Source organism: Phocoena phocoena, chromosome 10 (genome assembly GCF_963924675.1).
Source record: "Phocoena phocoena chromosome 10, mPhoPho1.1, whole genome shotgun sequence".
Taxonomy (NCBI): Eukaryota; Metazoa; Chordata; class Mammalia; order Artiodactyla; family Phocoenidae; genus Phocoena; species Phocoena phocoena.
Window position 1 is genome coordinate 39,907,000 of NC_089228.1, and position 19,458 is coordinate 39,926,457.

The 19,458-nt window shown below is 46.2% G+C and overlaps 1 protein-coding gene across 2 annotated transcripts in view; it reads left to right on the top strand.

Moving 5' to 3' along the window:
- The window catches only part of MAP4 (microtubule associated protein 4), a 107,544-nt gene that overhangs the window by 85,302 nt on the left and 2,784 nt on the right, over positions 1 to 19,458 (top strand). Inside the window, exons 8-14 of one of the 2 annotated variants that reach the window (XM_065885721.1) lie at positions 4,816 to 4,922; positions 5,722 to 5,937; positions 9,213 to 9,414; positions 9,973 to 10,032; positions 10,153 to 10,445; positions 11,917 to 12,030; positions 18,343 to 18,424. In XM_065885721.1, the coding sequence (XP_065741793.1) occupies positions 4,816 to 4,922; positions 5,722 to 5,937; positions 9,213 to 9,414; positions 9,973 to 10,032; positions 10,153 to 10,445; positions 11,917 to 12,030; positions 18,343 to 18,424 (1,074 nt within the window). The remainder of the gene's footprint in view (positions 1 to 4,815; positions 4,923 to 5,721; positions 5,938 to 9,212; positions 9,415 to 9,972; positions 10,033 to 10,152; positions 10,446 to 11,916; positions 12,031 to 18,342; positions 18,425 to 19,458) is intronic. The other variant, XM_065885720.1, reaches the window with a different exon arrangement.

Below are 19,458 nucleotides of genomic sequence, written 5' to 3' on the forward strand. Positions count from 1 at the left end.
CACGGGCCCAGCCACTCCGCGGCATGTGGGATCTTCCTGGACCAGGGCACGAACCCATGTCCCCTGCATTGGCAGGCGGACTCTCAACCACTGTGCCACCAGGGAAACCCCATGTGTCTTTTTGAATTATGGTTTTTTCAGGGTATATGCCCCGTAGTAGGCTTGCTGGGTCATACGGTAATTCTATTTTTAGTTTTTTAATGAACGTCCATACTGTTCTCCATAGTAGTTGTATCAATTTACATTCCCACCAACAGTGCAAGAGGGTTCCCTCTTCTCCACACCCTCTCCGGCATTTATTGTTTGTAGATTCTTTTCAAGTGCCTGTGGAACATGCACCAAGATGGATCCTGGGTCATAAAACAAACTTCAATACATTTAAACGATTGAAATCATGCAGAATATATTGTCTGACCATAATGGAACAAATGAGAAACCAATAATAGAAAGACCACAGGAAAATCTTCAGTCGCTAAGAAATTAAACAGTATACTTCTAAATAATCCATGGGTCAGAGAGGAAGTTTTCAGAGGACATTTAAAAAATGCAATGAACTGAATGAAAATGAACATATCAGGAGTTCCCTGGTGGTAGAGTGGTTAGGACTCGGCGATTTCACTGCCGGGGCCGGGGTTCCATCCCTGTTTGGGGGATGATCCCACAAGCCTTGTGACACAGCCAAAGAAAAAGAAAAAGAAAAAGGAACATGTCAATTTGTTGAATGCAGCTATAGCAGTACTGAGAGGGGAATTTGTGGCACTAAGTACTTACATTAGAAAAGAGAAAAGGTCTCAGATCAACACTCTGAAACTAAAAAAAAGAATGAAATAAATCCAAAACAAGCAGAGATCAGTGAAATTATAAACAATAAAACAGAAAAGAAAGTTTATTAAACCAAAAGCTGGTTCTTAAGGAAAACCAACACAACTGATAAACTTTTAACAAAACTGACAAAGGTGAAAAAGAGACACAACCAACCAATAACAGGAACAGGGGATATCACTACAGACATTAGAAGCATAATAGGGGAATACTAGGAGCACCTTTATCCTCACAAATTCAATAGCTTCGAAGAAATATACCAATTCCTTAAAACCCACAAATTACCATAACTCAACCATGATGGTAACCTGAAGAGCCATTAAAGAAACTGAAATTTTTTATTTTATTGAAGTATAGTTGATTTACAATGTTGTTTTAATTTCTGCTATACAGCAGTGATTCCATTATACATATATACATATATTCTTTTTAAATATTCTTTTCCATTATGGTTTATCATAGGATATTGAATATAGTTCCCTGTGCTATACAGTAGGGCCTTGTTTATTCATCCCAGATATATGAGTTTGCATCTGCTAATCCCAAATTCCCAATCCTTCCCTCCCCTTTAGCCGTCACAAGTCTGTTCTCTGTGTTTGTGAGTCTGTTTATATTTTGTAGATATGTTCATTTGGGTCATATTTTAGATTTCACATATAAGTGATGTCATATGATATTTGTCGTTCTCTTTATGACTGACTTCACTTAGTATAATTATCTCTAGGTCCATTCATGTTGTTGCAAATGGCATTATTTCATTCTTTTTTATGGCTGAGTAATATTCTGTTGTATATATACACACCACATCTTCTTTATCCATTCATCTGTTGATGGACATATAGGTTGTTTCCATGTCTTGGCTATTGTAAATAGTGCTGCTATGAACATAGGGGTGCATGTATCTTTTCAAATTATAGTTTCATCTGGGTATATGCCCAGGAAATTGAATTTTTAATTAAAAAGCTTCTGATGGTTTCAGTGGAGAATTTTACCATACATTTAAAGAATAATTGACACCAATTTTACACATTCTTTGCCAGAAAATATGAGGAAGGAGCACTTCCTAACTCATTATATGATGTCTTTATTATCCTGATAACCAAAATCAGGCAAAGACAGTACCACACAAACTACAGACTGATATCTCCCATGAACTTAGATGCAAAAATTTTTAACAAAGTACTAACAAATCACACCCACCAGTATATTAAGATGATTATACACAACAGCCAAGTGGAATTTATTCCAGGTATGCAAGGCTGGTTCAATAATCAAAGACCAATCAGTGTAATCCATATCAAAAGTCTAAAGAAGAAAAATCATAAACACATAAAATTCAACAAAATCCAACACCCATTTGTGATAAACTCTCATCAAAGAATAGAGGGAGAACTTCCTCAACTTGAGAAAGAGCATCTACAAAAAACCTACAGCTGACATCACAGTTAATAGTGAAAGACTACATGTTTTCACCGTAAAGTTGGGAACAAGGCAAGGATACTTGCTGTCATCACTCTTATTTAACATAGTACTGGAGGTTCTGGTTAGCACAGTAAAGCACGAGAAGGAAATACAAGGCATATAGATTGGAAAGGAAGAAAAAAATCTGGCTGTGTTTGTAGATGATATGATTGTTTATGTAGAAAATTCCAAGGAATCTACCCTCACAACCCCTAGAACTAATTAGTGAGTTTATCAGTGTCACAGGATACACTATCAACATGTAAGAAACAATTAATTGCATTTCCATTTAGTAACAATGAACCTATTTTATTCAAAATCCTGTAATAAATATTCGTAGCAGCTTTACTTACAATAGCAAACAGCCAGAAACAACCAAAATGTCCTACAGTATGTGAACGGTTAACCTGTGGTACAGCCACACCATGGACTTCTCATGTACAACACGGATGCACCTCAGAAGCGTGTTGCTGGGTGAAAGAGGCCAGCTACAAAAAGTAGGACACTGTGTGATTCTACTTATATAATATTCTTGAAATAATATTTTAGAGATGGCAAGCAGATTAATAGCTGCCAGAGATTAAGGGATTGGAAAGGCAGAGGGAGTGGGGTGGCTCTAAAAAAAAAAGGGCAACATGAGGGAGCTCTGTGGTGATGGAACAATTAATATGTTTTGATTCTTAGTAGTGGTTACATAAAGCTACACATGTGATAAAACGGCATAGAACTGCTTACATACCTGCACACCTGCGTGCACGTGCACACGCGCACGCGCACACACACACACACACAAATGAATGCATGTAAAACTGGAAAAGTCAGATAAGCTCTCTAGATTGTACCAATATCAGTTTCCCGGTGTACTATGGTTATGCAGGGTGTCATTGGGGGAGACTGGGTAAAGGGTACACAGAACCTCCCTGTACATTCCTTTGTAACTTCCTGTGAATCTTTACTTCAAAACAAAAAATTTTAAAATAAAGCCTCCTAACGCTCCCTATTTGTGCCTGTTCCTCCACCCCATCCCAAAATTAAGTCACCATTGTTTTGTTTCATCATCGTTCTTCCAAAGACTTTTTAAAAATGCATGTACAAGTGTATTTGCAATAGAAGTGTATTGTCTTTTCTAGACAATGGTTTCATGTTATACCTACTGTTCTGTGCCTTGCTTTTCTTTTCACTGAGTAGAGATCGTTCCCTATCAGTCATGGTTTATGTTTTCAAATTCAGAGATAACATTGATACTTCTGCCATATGCTTTAACCAGTTTTCAGTTAACAGACTTCTGGGTTCAGTCCTTTGCTTTTAGGAACAATGCTCTGGTGAAAGACCATACACATTTGCTATTTTGCAGGTATGTGAATATATCTCTAAGATAAATTTCCAGAAATTGTAATTCCGGATTAGAATTTATTTGCACTTGTAATTTTCGGAGATACTGCTAGACTGCCCTGCATCTGATTTGTACCATTTCACACACTTCCAGCAGCGTATGTCCTCACATTATCCCCAGCAGCTACTTTGAGATTTTAGGACTTTTGGACAATATGTTAGGTTAGAAATGGTATCTTTTCATATTTTCAAAAGTGATTTGTATTTCTGTAAACTGTGTTCATATTCTTTCGGCCATTTTTCCTGTTCATTTTCTTTTCGGCCTTTATAGGAGTTGGTTGATTTGTAGGAGTAGTTTATGTATTAAGCTCTGTGTCTTTGATGTGAGGTTCAATACTTTTTTCCTGTTTATCATTTGCCTTTTGACTTTTCGTATTGTTTTTTGGGGCACGTGGAGGCTTTTTATTTTTCTGTAGTCCACCTTACCTTTTGTGGCTTCTAGATTTTGTGCCAGTTAGAAAGGTGTTCCCCACACCCAGGTTATAAATTTCATGGTATTTTAATGCTTTCTGGTATAGCCCTATTGAAATCTGGAGTCACCTCCCCACAGTGGTGCTGCTGGGCGTAGCCTTAGGCTGTAGACTTTATTTCTGGCCCTGGATCTGATTTCATGGGTCTCCTCGGCCTTGTTGGAAATCTGGGTCACTGCTAGAACCAGATCAAGTTCATCTCACATCCTCCATAAAGTGGTGCTTTACAGGGAAAGGAAGGAAGGGGAGGACATTGGATGATCTTCTGGCTCTTATCCCATCTCTCAGCAACCTTTATTCCAAGAGATAAACTCTAGTAGAAGTGGTTTTTGTCCCCTATGTGCTCTGGGAGTTAGTGGTTGGGTGACAGAACCCCTTTGCCGGTCTCCAGGGAAGGGAAACGAAACTTCAAGGGCCATTTCCTTCCACTGAGCATTTGTGCAAATCCTAGTTAAGTTGCTTTTCCACAGGCACAGGCTGCTTGAATCTCTGGAGTCTAAAACTGTCCTTCGTCACAGTGAGGGGGACTTGGGAGTCTTGTCCACTTTCAGCAGCATAGCTCTGGATTTTCTCAGAATGAAGTGCTAGTTAGTGGTGTGTCTCTGCAAAGACTTGCATTTTCGCAATGGATGTGAAAAACATTTGCTTAGCATAACTTTTCCCCCTTTAGGAATAGCCAAACTAGAAGAAGGACGGCTTACTGGGAGTGTGACCGGAAATGACATCACCGCCCCTCCAAACAAGGAGCTCCCACCAAGCCCAGAGAAGAAAACAAAGGTAGGTGCCAGAATGGTGGGTTGTCTTCTGCTGTAATTTTTTAAAACTATCTTCTGCTTATTATTGCTTGAATCATGCAAATGAAATTTCTTTTTTCTGAGCTATTATGAGTCCTTCCTCAAGTTTGGACATGCTTAGAAAATATTTTATGTTCCCATTTTACCATGGTGGCCTAACTCAAACCTTTAAATCTTTTGCTTTTGACCGTATTATCTTGAATATCTGTTCTGTAGATGTTGTTTCTGCTTCCCTTAACAACAATAATAAAGGGAATTACAGAATTATTCAGAAATCCATTCTGAAGTCTCTGTTAATGAAAAAGGAGCACAGATTGTTAAGGTGGATCATAGCTCCAGACATTTATTGGTACTTATTGCAAAGTACAAATGCCACATTTTAGTGTGGGCTTAAAACAGGACGTTGATATTGCCTCATAGAGGTGCAGATAATAAATAGCCTAATCACCTGCTGGTGACTTTCTTCACAGAATTATTGAAGGCTTCAAAAGTTAATTGTTTAAAGTTATGACTGAATTTAAATCTTCAGGTGCCAAACTGCTGGAATTTGTGACACTGTCATTAAGAAACAATTCCCAGTTTTCTTTATCTGCATCCTGGTGTCTTTCCACTATTTACTGAGCTCAGAAGAAAGGAGTGCTAATTTTCAGTTGCATCTATCCTCATTGCTTATAATTTTACTTTGAATTGTGCAATTTATACTTTTTTTTTTAATTTGTTTTTATTCTTGTCTGTGTGTTTGATGTTGGCCTTTAAAAAAAAAACAACAAATCAACTTAAAGCCTTTGGCCACCACTCAACCTGCAAAGACTTCAACATCGAAAGCCAAAACACAGCCCACTTCTCTCCCTAAGCAGCCAGCTCCCACCACCTTTGGTGGGTCGAATAAAAAACCCATGAGCCTTGCTTCAGGCTCAGCACCGGCTGCCCCACCCAAACGCCCAGCTGCTGCCACTGCCAGGCCTTCCACCTTACCTTCAAAAGACGGGAAGCCCAAGGTAAGTAGTCACCTGAGCACCGTGCCAGGGAAAAGTTTTCCCCTCCGAGCGTCAGGTAGTCAGACTCTGTCTGGAAGCAGGCTGGTGGACTAGGGGAAAGGAGAGGGCAAAGGGGGAAGGGTAACGCAAATCACTTTGGGAGCTCTTGATGCAGCCATGAAATTCTGTGGCCTTGTTTTCCTTTGTGCCTTTTCTGCCCTGGCTGGAGGCACTCTTGCCTCTGCTTTGGCTCCTCCTTTCTCCGAGCTCTTCCTCACTCTTCGTCTGTTTACATACTGGTTAACCAGTTTCCCCACTCCACATGCCAATCATATACTCATTTTTGGTGTAATTCCGCCATCAAATTCCCAGTCAAATTCAATTCTTTGTCTTTCTTCTTAATCATCCCGCAAAAGTGAATTTCCTCCATTAGTTGATTAGTGATTAGCTCTTCCAGCTTATCTTCCAGCAGATTCCAGCATCAGGTGGTAACTTAACTTTGCTTTTGGCATTAGGCTACCTCTCACTGGGCTCCTTCTGCAGTTTTTCAGTTTTCCGGGTCACCCACACATTATTGCTTAGAAATGGGTCAGTTTGGAACAGCAGTAGCTTCACAGGATTGTTCTTGGAGGAGAGGGTGGGTGGAATCTGTGACTGCCTTTTCTAATATCTTCTTTTCTTTGAAAAGGGCCTTTAGGTCAGCCTGATATTACATTTTTTTTTTTTTTTTTTTTTTTGCGGTACGCGGGCCTCTCACCGCTGCGGCCTCTCCCGCTGCGAAGCACAGGCTCCGGACGCACAGGCTCAGCAGCCATGGCTCACGGGCCCAGCCGTGCCATGGCATGTGGGATCCTCCTCGACCGGGGCACGAACTCGTGTCCCCTGCATCGGCAGGCGGACCCTCAACCACTGCGCCACCAGGGAAGCCCTGATATTACTCTTTAAAATCATGATGAGGAATAGTTTACCATGTTAAAATGTCAGTGTTTTTATTTAATCTTGTAAAGAAAACTTGTGGAACCTAGGAATTGTCGGCTAGGTTGACAACCCTGGCCAAGAAACTGAGAAATCCTAGTATAGACTAGGAATTATAAAATCTCGTAAAGCTTTCTGATCCTCATTTACCCAGTTGACACTGCTTTTCTTGATGTTTAGAAAACAATTTATTTGAATAAGAGGGCAGAGGGAAGGTGGCTGGAGCCGTGGCAGCAGCTCCTCCCTGACACTTTCTTAGCAGCAAATCCTGGGGGAGACAGAGGAGACCATGGGAAGGAGCGGGTACTGTCTAGTGAAGTTCACTCTGTAATAATAACAAAAATGAAGCATACTGTAGTGGTTTCTTTATAGACATTAACTCTTTTAATTCTCTCTCTCAACAACCCATAATGTGGATTTTAGTATCCTCATTTCAGAGCTCAGTTAAGTAACCTTTCTGTAGTCCAGTGCTACTAAGCGGCAGAGCCCATATTTGAACTTGGGTCTAACTCCAACACTGGTGCTCAGGGCATCTATCAACACTCTTGTTTCCTGTCTTTTTGCCATGCGGCTTTTAGACAGCATTTTGAGATGCTGCTGACCTGAAGAGGTGATGTGCCTCATAGTGATTACTGTTGTTTATCTCTTAGATAAGAAACAGATGGAAACATTTTGAGAGATGGATAAAAACTAACGCCTACTGAAATTTGTCTTTTCCTTATTTGGTAGAAAGATTTATAGGAGCAAACAAAGGGGAAAAAACTATTCAGAAAAAATAAGATCTGTGATTCTGGCAGAGGAGAAAATATAGTTGAGAAAACAGGAGAGTGACTCCAACTCTGAGAGCAGGCTGGTTCTGCAGCCTGCTGAGGCCAAAAGCCTGACGTCTAAAGAACATCACATCCTTTAGAGATTTCTATCTCAAGCAACTTTTTTCTAACTTATTTTATTATTATTACTCTTACTAGCAAAATATAAGACCCCACCCGATTATTCTGACTCATAGTATTGAAATTTTGAAGGAGACCCCAGAGAGCATCTGGTTTAGTCTTTACATTTTAGAGTAAACAGAGCAGGAGTCCCTCTGCACGGAATCCCACGACACGCTCGAGACAGAGCTGATAGCTGGACCACTTCCCCTGATTCCAACCTTAGGGTTCTTTAACACCATGCTTGGGCCCTTCGTTTGTAGGAATGGTCGTTACCCTGCATTTGCAGGGTTAGATTTTATTTAAATGGCTGCCAGCCCTTAATTTCTGAGAACCTCCTTAGCTGATTTTCCAGTTAAGCAATATCCTGCTTGTCTCCACCAACATACTACCCTCTGTGTGGCCATTTCTCTTGGAGTATAAGAGCTGGTTCCCCTTTGTCTGTGGTTTGGCTTACTCTCTTGAGTAACATGGTATATTTGCTTATCAAAACAGTCTGTTCATTGCCTATTCCTGTAGAAACCAGGCTGTATTGATTCCTTCCCTTCCTTGATAGTGACTGCATGCCCAGCCTCCATGGAAGAGGAGCTAGAGTGACCCAGATGGCCTGTGTCTGCACTTGAGAGGCTTTTCCCTTTTGCTTTCAGTCAGAACTGTGGCATCGGCCTCCTCATTCCCTCTGTTGGTCAGGCCTGCACCCTCCACTGCCCCTTCTCACTGTCCCTGTGCTCTTACAGAATCCTCATCCTCCCATCCCTAACATCACTTATTATCAAAGCTGGTCCGTAACGATCCTTTGTTCCAGCCTCCTTTGTCCAGATGAGGAAATAAAGCCCAGAGAGGCTCAGTGATTTGCCCAAGATCACACTGTGAGTTGCGGTCCTGCCTGGGGCTGGAGCTTAGACCTGACTGATTTGGTCAATGCAGTTTCCAGCTGCAGCTCCATCCTGTTCAGAATTCACTGGGTGCATCTTAGCCAAAAGAATGGCTGAATTTGACTGAACATTTAAAATTTTTTGTTTTATGTATTTGTTTGATCTCTGGTCACATATTAATACCTTAAATACATAAGTATTTAATGCAGTGGATCCTGAGGCAGATGTACTTTGTGGTGTGGTATATTTTCAGAGCTGTTCACTCTCACTGGTTCAGGTTGGATTCAGGTGGTTTGACTCCCTGTTTCCTGATTCCCGATCACACGGCACCCTACATAGCCATTTCTCACGTTGTGTGGAGGACTTTGATCATATAGCCACATATATTTCCTATCAGTGGTGCCAAACCCACAGTACCCCTGATTTCTGGCATAAGCTTATATGGAACCATCCTTTGGCGTGACTTCCTCGGCCTATTGCTGACCTGCAGCTCTTATTCCCACTTTCCTATTAGCAGCCTGTTGCAGAGGCAAAGATTCCTGAGAAGCGGGCCTCACCATCCAAGCCAGCCTCGCCATCCAAGCTGGTCTCTGCCCTGGCCGGTAGGCCTGGCTCCAAGAGCACCCAGACTGTTCCAAAAGCCGCAGCAGCTGCCACTCTTGCCTCAGCTGGGCCAAGCAGTAGGAGCCCCTCTACACCCCTGCCCAAGAGGCCTGCTGGTGAGTACTGCGCTTCCCTCCCATGGGAACCAGTGGGGAGGAGGGTGGGGCCTTGGCTTTTTGCTCCAGCCATAGCGCCAACCGGCATCACAGACATCTGTGCAGACCTGCTTGTGCACCAGTCCTTAATGAGGTCTGTTGAAAAGTGATAGCCTTGATCTCCATGTGAGGTTAGTAAGTATGTGTATCCGGAAAAATCCTGAGTGAAGGGGATTCTCATGAATTCCAAGGTAGAATTTACTATTCCTTTCTTAGTAACTCCACAGCACGTGGACTTTCATGATAAGAAATAGGCCATTCAAAGAAAGTCCAGGTAGAAGGGAAGGCATCGTCAAGACTGTAGAAAAGAGTAAGACACAGTGCTTGGCCTTGGACGCTCCATCAGGGCGTGGTCTTTACTCGGCTGTCTGATTTACTAGTTTGTTCTCAGATACTAGCACAGCCCCTGGCTCAAACAGTTCAGTAATTGTTGAATGAATGCATGAATCTCAGTTTTGGATGAGCCATTCAGTAGGTTATTTTGTTAATCGTGATGTTAAAAAGTATACGTTTGTGCAGCGGTCAAGACTGAGGGGAAACCTGCAGACATCAAGAAGATGGCTACGAAGTCTGCACCAGGTAAGACCCCATCCCCCGCTTCGTGGATCCCAGATTTAAACCCCCACCTCTTCCACGGCTTTAAGGCTCCCTTTGCTCTCTTCCCTGCATACCTGTTATCTCTCACTCCCACCTTTGCAGCTGACGTGAGTCGCCCAAAGAGCACCTCCACCAGTTCCGTGAAGAAAAGTGCCACGGTCCCTGGGGCGGCACCCCCAGCAGGGGTGACTCCCAGCCGCGTCAAGCCCACAGCCACCCCTCCCCGGCCCTCTGGGACTCCTTCCGTGGACAAGAAGCCCACGGCAGCCAAGCCCAGCTCCTCTGCCCCAAGGCTGGGCCGCGTGGCTACCAATGCTTCTGCCCCTGATCTGAAGAATGTCCGTTCCAAGGTTGGCTCCACGGAAAACATCAAGCACCAGCCTGGAGGAGGCCGGGTGAGTCCAGGGAGCTTGGGGTCCTTGGCAGGCTGGCCCTTGCTTCTTCCTCTGCCACATCTAAGCACCGTTCCCAGGCATGTCCTTGCATCAGCCCAAGGGGCCCACCATGCAGGGAGCAGTCAGGACGTTGGATTCAGCGTCAGGGAATTTCCTCCTGGGCTCCACCTCCCAGCAGCAGCAAGCAGGTGGCTCTGAGCTTTCTCTTCTCCTCTCCTGTTCTGCATTTTGGGGTTTAGGCTTACATTTTTGGAGGAAAAAGTGTTCTGCTTTACAAAACAAACAGAGGAGGCCTCTGAGCCTTGAACAGGTGAGAGACACTGGGCAGAAACCTGGTTTGTTCTGTTTCTTACGCCTGCACTGTGAACAGCAGGATAGGCAGAAAGAAGATGGACCACCTCTTTGTTCCCTATGCTGTGTCTTGGGTGGAGAGTCTGTCTGAACGAGGACTAGTGTCCTCTTGTGGCCAGGGTGACTTGCTGCGAGCCCCTGGCTTTCCTAAACAAAGGACCGTGATAGAGTGTTGAGATGGAGAAGCATGACTGGACACAGAGCTTCACTTTAAGGACTTTCTGGGTGCATCCACCCCAGAATTATTTGTTAACTATTAGCAGCCACGGGGATTTTATGTGTGAAAAGGTGGTGGCAAAAGTCCAAGTTCAAAGTCCCAGGAGCAGCAACCTTCTCACCTCCTGCCTCATTCTCTAGCACTTAAACCACCACCAACGGCGTGCGCCTCCCCCCGCCCACCCGCCACTCAGGATAGGATACTTAAATTGCTTCAATCCAGAGCTGCTAAAAAATTGAAGAGCGTCCAAAATGAAGCAGAATCCTGGTGCTGTTGGAAGACACTGATGGAAAACTGGGATAAGGGCCCAAGAGTTGCTTTTGACAAGAGATTATGGCTCTAACGTACCCAGCCAGGCATCTGGGGCTGTGGTGGTGATGGCCTGTCTGTTCCCCACCCTGGCCCATGCTCTTCTTATGTTTTCATGGTGCAAAAGTTGCAGGAGGTCTTGGTGGAGAGTTCAGTAACTCAGTCTGGTGATGAAAGTATTTTCTGTTCCAACGTACCTGAGGGTGTGGCACTTCCCATCATCAGTAATGGCTCCCTGTGACCATGGCAGCTTGCTTGGGGCATATCAGAACATAGGGCAGGGGGGTGGGACATTGTGATTTGAAAACCCCAGTACACACTCAGAAGAGAATCACTCATTTAGCCTCCTTCTTGCCTCTTCTCCACGAATGGTGTCTTGATCTCTTCCTCATGTCTCAAGTCTGGTCTGTAGCCCCTCTCCTTCCAGCTTGGTCTGCCCTGGCAAATCAGTGGTTTTTTCCTAGGAGCAAGGGTGACCTGCTTCTGCATGGTGGCCTGGCCTGGATGCGAGTCCCCTTCAGCCTTCTTCCCTTCTTTGTATCTGGGCTCTTGTCCTCTTGGTTTGAAATTTGCCCTCCCTTTATCTCCATCCAGGCCAAAGTAGAGAAAAAAACAGAGGCAGCTGCTCCAGCTCGAAAGCCTGAACCTAACGCAGTCACTAAAGCAGCCGGCCCAATTGGCAGTGCACAGAAACCGCCTGCTGGGAAAGTGAGTTTTATTTAGACTTTTACCTCTTGAAGGTAAAAAGATGGTCAACTGTTTCTTCCAGCCTCAGTCACTTTCCCTTCTATTGCACTTTTTTCTTATCCTTAACTAGTTTCTACTTCTCCCTGTGTTCCTTCCTCTGTGTTTGATGACGCAGGCATCAGAAAGTATTCTCTATTAACCTGAAAGTTAACAGAGCTAGGAGCCCACTAGCCCTTTAGGGAATATTTATTTAGCTGGATAAAATGGATCCAAACGCTTTCAGTCCCTTCCTTCACTCTGACCTTGATCTGAAACACACCCATTATGTACACAAACACAGAGTACCCAGCTTCTTCCTCAGTAAGACATGGCACTGCTAACCTTCCAGCAACAGGAGCCCTGGAGCCCCTGTGCTTCAAGTTCAGCTGAAGGCCCCTCCCAGCACCTCTGGGTGTGGAGATAGCTTCATTTGTCCTGGTTCTCCAAGGACCTCTGTACTGAGAGTTAGGATGCTGATTCCCAGCGAAAACCCACTCAGCATAGGGATTGCACCGTCACCTGGATGCAGCGGGGAAATGCTAGGTTCTTTCCCCTTGTCTCCACACCCTGGAGCCAGGGCCCTCCTCTTGCCCCGGGAACCTTCTGCCCTTATCTGTGGCAGGTAGGTGGCCAGCGCAAGGACTTTGTATGGTTGGCAGGTGGGGAAGGCTGCGCCATGGTTCCTGGGAGCTTCTAGAGGTCCTGTAGGTCTCTGGTTCATTAGGAAAGTGGTTTGCTCACCAGTTGTTCATCATTGATGTATGTAAAGAAGGCAAGGAACAGTTGGAGTTTCTCAGGGTAGATTCTACTCTGGGGAGAACCCTTCAGTTTGGGGGCTACTACATCATTTGTGAAGTGCTCTAAGGAAAGGAAGGAAGGACGCTGGCAACTATTCCTTCTTGAGAAGGCTCAAAAAGAATTATTTGTCCCAGATCTTGGATCCTGAGCCTTTGTGTTGCTCCATTCCAGGGGGAGCCGTTTATATACAACACATTGTGCAGGTGCCCCCCCAGATTGTGCCTCACTGCAGCCCTGCCCAGAGCCCAGTCTCTTTACACATGAAACAGGGCACAGGATTGGACATCTGGAGGATTGTGGAAGGGGTTTTACCCTGGAATCAAAAAGAAGACTAGACTTAAACCTCAATTGCACTGTGCTTTCTTGAGTCCTGAGACAAGTGGGCTCTGCATGGAAGTGTGGCTTCGGCCTGTGCCCCCTGGTGCCCAGGGTTCTGCATAGCAGGTCCAGCAGCCTCGGGTCCCTTCCTTCCCATCAGCATCAGATCTGGGCTGTGAGCCAGCGGCCCCGGGCTTCTCCACACAGCCTTTGCTTCCTAGAGCAGGTCTGGCTGCAGCGATTCCAGGCCCCAGATTTAAGGGAAGTGCCGTCCTTGGGTGAGGACGGGTCCGGATGAGCAGGACCCTTGCAGAGAGGAGCGTCGGGGAGAGAGCAGGCCAGGGGTGGCCCGTGGCTGAGTGGGCATTGGGGCCACTGCTGTCTGCACCCTGTGAACTGCAGCCGGCCCCCAGGAGCAGTGAGGATGCCCATGTAGCACTCTGGCGACATCTTCTGTCCTTGTGTTGTTTGTTCGTGTTTTCACTCCCTTCCTGCTCCTTCCAGTTCCTTGGCCTGTGCTTTTCCACAGCAGTTCTGCTGAAGGTGGGGTTTTAACAGCACTCCCTGCCGCTCATCGTGGTCACGTGTGGACTCACTGCCTGCCCCGTGTCGGTTCTAACCAGCCCTCTCCCTTTGTGTTGTTTTTTCTGTTCTCTAACACTCCAGGTCCAGATAGTCTCCAAAAAAGTGAGCTACAGCCATATTCAGTCCAAGTGTGGTTCCAAGGACAATATTAAGCATGTCCCTGGAGGTGGTAATGTAAGTATGCGCTCGGGGCCGCTGGTGTCTGAGGCACCCTGGAAAGAGGGCCGCCCCGCCCTGGCGGGCGAGCGGAGTCGGGGGGACCCCGATGCTCAAATGTGTTCAGACTGAGTGTTTCTGGTGAGCCCTAAATGACAGCTGGGTGACACCCACTTGACATCTTTTGCCCCTGTGGGTGGGAGGCCTTAGGGGTTCAGAGACCTGTTCTGAGGGATGCGGTCTGTCTCGAGTCCGCTCTTGGGGGTGCAGTGGTCCTGACCTGGAGACAGATGTCCGGACTTCTCCAGAGCCCATCCTCAAGTCCTTGCTGTTGTAGAGCAGGGAGTTTGTGTTCCACGTGCTCCCACCCCTCCTGTGCCCTCCCTGCATCTCTGTGACTCTGCTCTTTCTCCTCTTCTCTCCCTGCTTCCTTCCCCCTCTTTTCTTTCTGCTCTCTTTCCCCCACTGTTTACCTTTTCCAACCCCTTCCTCCTATTTCCTTTTCTTTTTGGCTCTTTCCCTCTCCCATCCAGACATCCTGTTTATCATGCTGCTACTCTGTACCACCCTTAAGATCTGTGTTAGGGACACAGGTGACTGGGGCTCATAGGGAGGTCCTGGTCTAGGGAGAGATGGGGTAGATCACCATCGTCATCTGGTATGTGGAGAGCACACTTGCATTGTCCACGTCCCTGTGACAGAGCCCTGCCCTCACTGCCTCTCCCCTCGCTTCTCTCCCACCCCAAGAGGGAGAGAGCTGCCCTGTCCTGGTCTCCCTTGGGTTCATTCAGTTCCTTCTCCTCTCTTTCCTGACCTGGATTAAGTCCTGCTCTGCTTACCCTCTTCATTTTTAGGCTCTATCCCCCTGCCCCCTCAGTGGTCATGTCGTCCTGCCCATGGCTTACAGAGGGCCCAACCCTGCAGTTCTGCTGTGAGGGTGCAAACATAGAACACCTCTTTCTTCCCCGCGCACCACTCCCCTACTGCACATCCTTCCTGGTCATCTCCCCACCACTGGCTCTTCCTGGCGTGGGCAGAAACTGCATCCTTGGCACTCGGGTGGCTGGTTCTAGGCCAACTTGGAAGTTGGCCAGAGATCAGCCATCCCAGTGTGGGAAGGCAGAGGTGGGGGAAGCTTTTAAAGGCAGTGTGTGGTTAAGGTGAGAAAGATCCAACCCGTAAAGGGCGCAGGTAGGCACTGGCCCTAGCTTTTCCTCTCAGGCTTTGGCCTAGATGCAAACAGAAGGTGAACAGGGATTCTGAGGGAATTGGGTTGCGTGCATGTGTGTGTGTGGGGGGGGTGTGACACAGAAATGCATTTATATATGTTGTGTGGTGTATGTCAGAGCTCTGAAAATAGTCCTCGTTTATCTGTCACCTAGTATGGTCTTCCCACACTGCCTACACATGACTTCAAACAAGATTTTTTTGGTGAGGGAATGTACTTTTTAAAAGAGTTTTCATTTTAGGAGGTTTCCTTAAACAGCAGAGCATTAGGAAAATGCCTGTGACAGTGTTTCCAGTGGGAAGATGAGGGTAAACAGCCTGGACTATGGCGTTGTCCTGCCTTCCATCAGCCCCTCCATAAAGCCACCATAAATATACCTGTGTATAAGAAGGATGGCCACCAGCCGTACGCGTCTAACCCCATTCCCCCACAGGGCCCTCCTTACCCCAGAGAGAAATTCTGGGGCTACCACAGGGATTCGTGGCTTGGAACAGGATCCTGGTCAGTACTCCCCACATGTCCCCATGTACACATAAACATGCGTCTTGTTGAGAACTGAGAGGCCATCGGGTGAGAACATAGCAGCTACTTCTGTGGCTGATCCCAGTTTAAATGTTGCGGCAGTTTTAATTCCATTTCACCCTTGCAAGGAGGGGTGTGTATGTTAATGGGTTCTGAGACCTGTTGGCAGTGTCACTTCAGTAGCAGTATTGACACCTGCAGCGGCCTGCAGGCCAGGGGCAGATCACGTGAGCACACGGCTTGAGCAAGGTGCGGGAATGCCGGGTTGGTGGTGAACAGGCTGGTGCTGGCTGCCAGGCGTCACTGCGGGCGACTTTAGGGCGACTCCCTAAAGCCAAAGCCGTCAGTGGAGGCCGGTGGCTAGGGGAGCGGGTTGGGGGTATCTTTTGGAAGCGGATTGTGGCTCTTCTATGTACCAGCCTGGGAAGGCAGAGCTTGTCTCAGAGGCTTTGTTAACTTAGTGAGATGCAATTAAGCTTTTTAAAACTCTCTCTCTCTCTCTCTCTCTCTCTCTCTCTCTCTCTCTCTCTCTATATATATATATATATATATATATATATATATATATAAAAATTTATTTATTTTTGGCTGACTTGGGTCTTCGTTGCTGCACACCGGCTTTCTCTAGTTGTGGCGAGCGGGGGCTACTCTTCGTTGTGATGCGCGGGCTCTAGGCCACGCAGGCTTTAGTAGTTGTGGCTTGTGGGCTCTAGAGCGCAGGCTCAGTAGTTGTGGCGCAACGGGCTTAGTTGCTCCATGGCATGTGGGATCTTCTGGCCCAGGGCTCAAACCCGTGTCCCCTGCATTGACAGGCGGATTCTTAACCACTGTGCCACCAGGGAAGTCCCTAAAACTTTTAATTATTGAAATTTTCAAACATATACAAAAGTAGAGAAAATGGTAACGTGAATTGGATGTACTTTTTTACCCAGCTTCATTTATTAATCTTTGTGGCCAGTCTTATCTATATATGCCCCACCCCAGTTATTTCGAAGCCAGTTTCAGTTATATCTTTTATCTGCAAATATTCCAATATGTATCTTTAAAAGATAAGAACTCTAATATACATATGTATATAAAATCCCATAGCATGTTAAACAGGTTTGCTTAATCAGGAAACAACTAAGGTCCATAAGTTGTGATTGGTTGATTTGCATCTTATAATCTTAGGTTTCTCTTACTCTACAAGTTCCCTGTTCATTTTTTCTTTTTTCACGGTAATATTTTTTAAGAGTAAACTGAGTGGTTTGTCCTAGAATTTGGATTCTGCTGAGGATGTCCCCATGGTTTCACTGAACATATTCATTAGTCCCACAGTTTTCTTTTTATTTATTTATTGTTTTTTTTTTAACATCTTCATTGGGGTATAATTGCTATTCAATGGTGTGTTAGTTTCTGCTTCATAACAAAGTGAATCAGTTATACATATACATATGTTCCCATATCTCTTCCCTCTTGCGTCTCCCTCCCTCCCACCCTCCCTATCCCACCCCTCCAGGCTGTCACAAAGCACCGAGCTGATCTCCCTGTGCTATGCGGCTGCTTCCCACTAGCTATCTATTTTACGATTGGTAGTGTATATATGTCCATGCCTCTCTCTCGCTTTGTCACAGCTCACCCTTCCCCCTCCCCATATCCTCGAGTCCGTTCTCTAGTAAGTCTGTGTCTTTATTCCTGTCTTACCCCTAGGTTCTTCATGACATTTTTTTCTTAAATTCCATATACATGTGTTAGCATACGGTATTTCTCTTTCTTTCTGACTTACTTCACTCTGTATGACAGACTCTAGGTCCATCCACCTCACTACACATAACTCAATTTCATTCTTTTTTATGGCTCAGTAATATTCCATTGTATATATGTGCCACATCTTTATCCATTCATCCGATGATGGGCACCCACAGTTTTCTTTAGATTGATTCAGACTTGATATTTTCCCCCACATTTTTGCAAGACGTTCACAGGCAGTGGTGGTGTTTCTGTCAGGAAACATAATGTCTCACTCTTCTCGTCGTCTCACTCCTCGTGATGCTGGCGGCTGCTGATGCCCAAAACCATGAGTTCAGTGAAGGTGCACTGTGGTGAGACTCTAATTATCCTGTCCCTTCTGCATTATTGGCTGAAATACATCTATAAAGCAAAACTTCCCCTTTTCAACTATTATTTTTTTGAGGACTAGGTTCAGCTGTGGCACACTGTCAACAGATGTGTGGACTCCACACCCTGGCGAGAGCCCAGCCGTGGCGAGTGACCTCTGTTGACTCCTCACAGGTCATCTCAGGGATGGCGCAGGATGAGCCTGTCACCGTTGCCGAGGACACGTGGTGGCTTGCTTTAGCAGCTGCCAGATCTGTGGCTGGGAAAAGTGCATTTCCCCAAGCTCCTGTTTAGGGAGAACTGCAGCCTTGTTGGAAAGATGAGCCAGAGTAGAGGCTGCTGTTTTGATGGTAGTAGGTACGCTATAGGTGATGATTGAGCACCTGAAGCGATTAGTGTAGAGCTGGTGCTGAGGTCCCTTCAAGAGATGGTATGAAGAAGAGATGGAGTGAGGTTAGAGCCAGGGAAGCCTTTGGAGAAGGCGGCCTCTGACCTCGGGTTTGGAGACTATAAAGAGAGCATGGGTTTGGACCTGGCAGTACACCCTCTCTCACTGAGGCAGTCATTTTTTTGTCTGTTTTTCTCCTCAGGTTCAGATTCAGAACAAGAAGGTGGACATCTCTAAGGTCTCCTCCAAGTGTGGGTCCAAGGCTAACATTAAGCACAAGCCTGGTGAGTGGTGCCTCCCTTGTCCCAGGTTTCACCCCTATGTCTCTGTCCTTCCATGAAGATTCCTGGAGCCACACACCCAGGGCACAGCAGTAGAAACAACGTAGTCCTCAGTCCCTGTCAGGGAGGGGGGATTCTGGGCACTAACCTTTTAGTTGGAGGAGGAACAGTGTGGAAGGTTTGCCATTTGCACCAGCAGCGTCTTGAGGACCTGCTGTGTGCATGGCACTGTTGACCTAGGCCTAGGGGAAAGGTACGCTAGGGGCTAAGAACCCTTCTCAGCCTCCCAGGCAAGCGTTCAGGAGCTGGTGCTGAAGGAGCTCTGGAGAGTGGTGGTCGGGCCTTGCCTGTCAGACTCAGGAGCAAAGGGTATTCCCGAGCAGTGAAGCATCCACCAGCAGCTCCAGCAGGAGATAGGGAGGCATTCAATAATGCCGCCTCGGCCTGCCCATGTGGATCTTGCCACTACAGCAATGCAGACTCTCCTGTCAGCAGCACAGGTGGCCTGGCGCCCCCGCGGAGGCCTCTGAGCCACTGGCAATGTTGTCTGAGCAGGGCCTGCGTTCTTGGCTCGGCTGTACCCTGAGAGCCTCGTGTGTCCTGGACCCTGGGTCGGCAGCAGATTTGGGGTAGTGCCGTATCTATAGTGGCAGGCACACTGGCTGACAGGTCTGGTGTCTCAGATCAGTCGCCACGCCACGGGTCAGTTAAGGGGAAGGCAAAGAAAACTCCCTTCCCTCTCAGCAAAAACTGTCATCCATTTTAGAAGGTGTTCTGTGTAAAAGGATCAAAACACTTTGGTCCTTAACTAACCTTCATTTTTCCTTCTATCTGGAAAATCCAGTCTTGTGAGATACCTCCTTCCCTAGTGACACTGAGTGACTTGAGGTCCAGTTTTTGCAAGGGGCCAGAAATCCAGTGGGTAGGATACCTGGAGAATTTGGCAGGCAGCTAGGTGTTGAGGTTGGTGATATGAGCCAGGAGGAGATGGGAGAATGAAGAAGGGCTCAAGGGAAAGCCAAGCTGAGGGGCCGGGT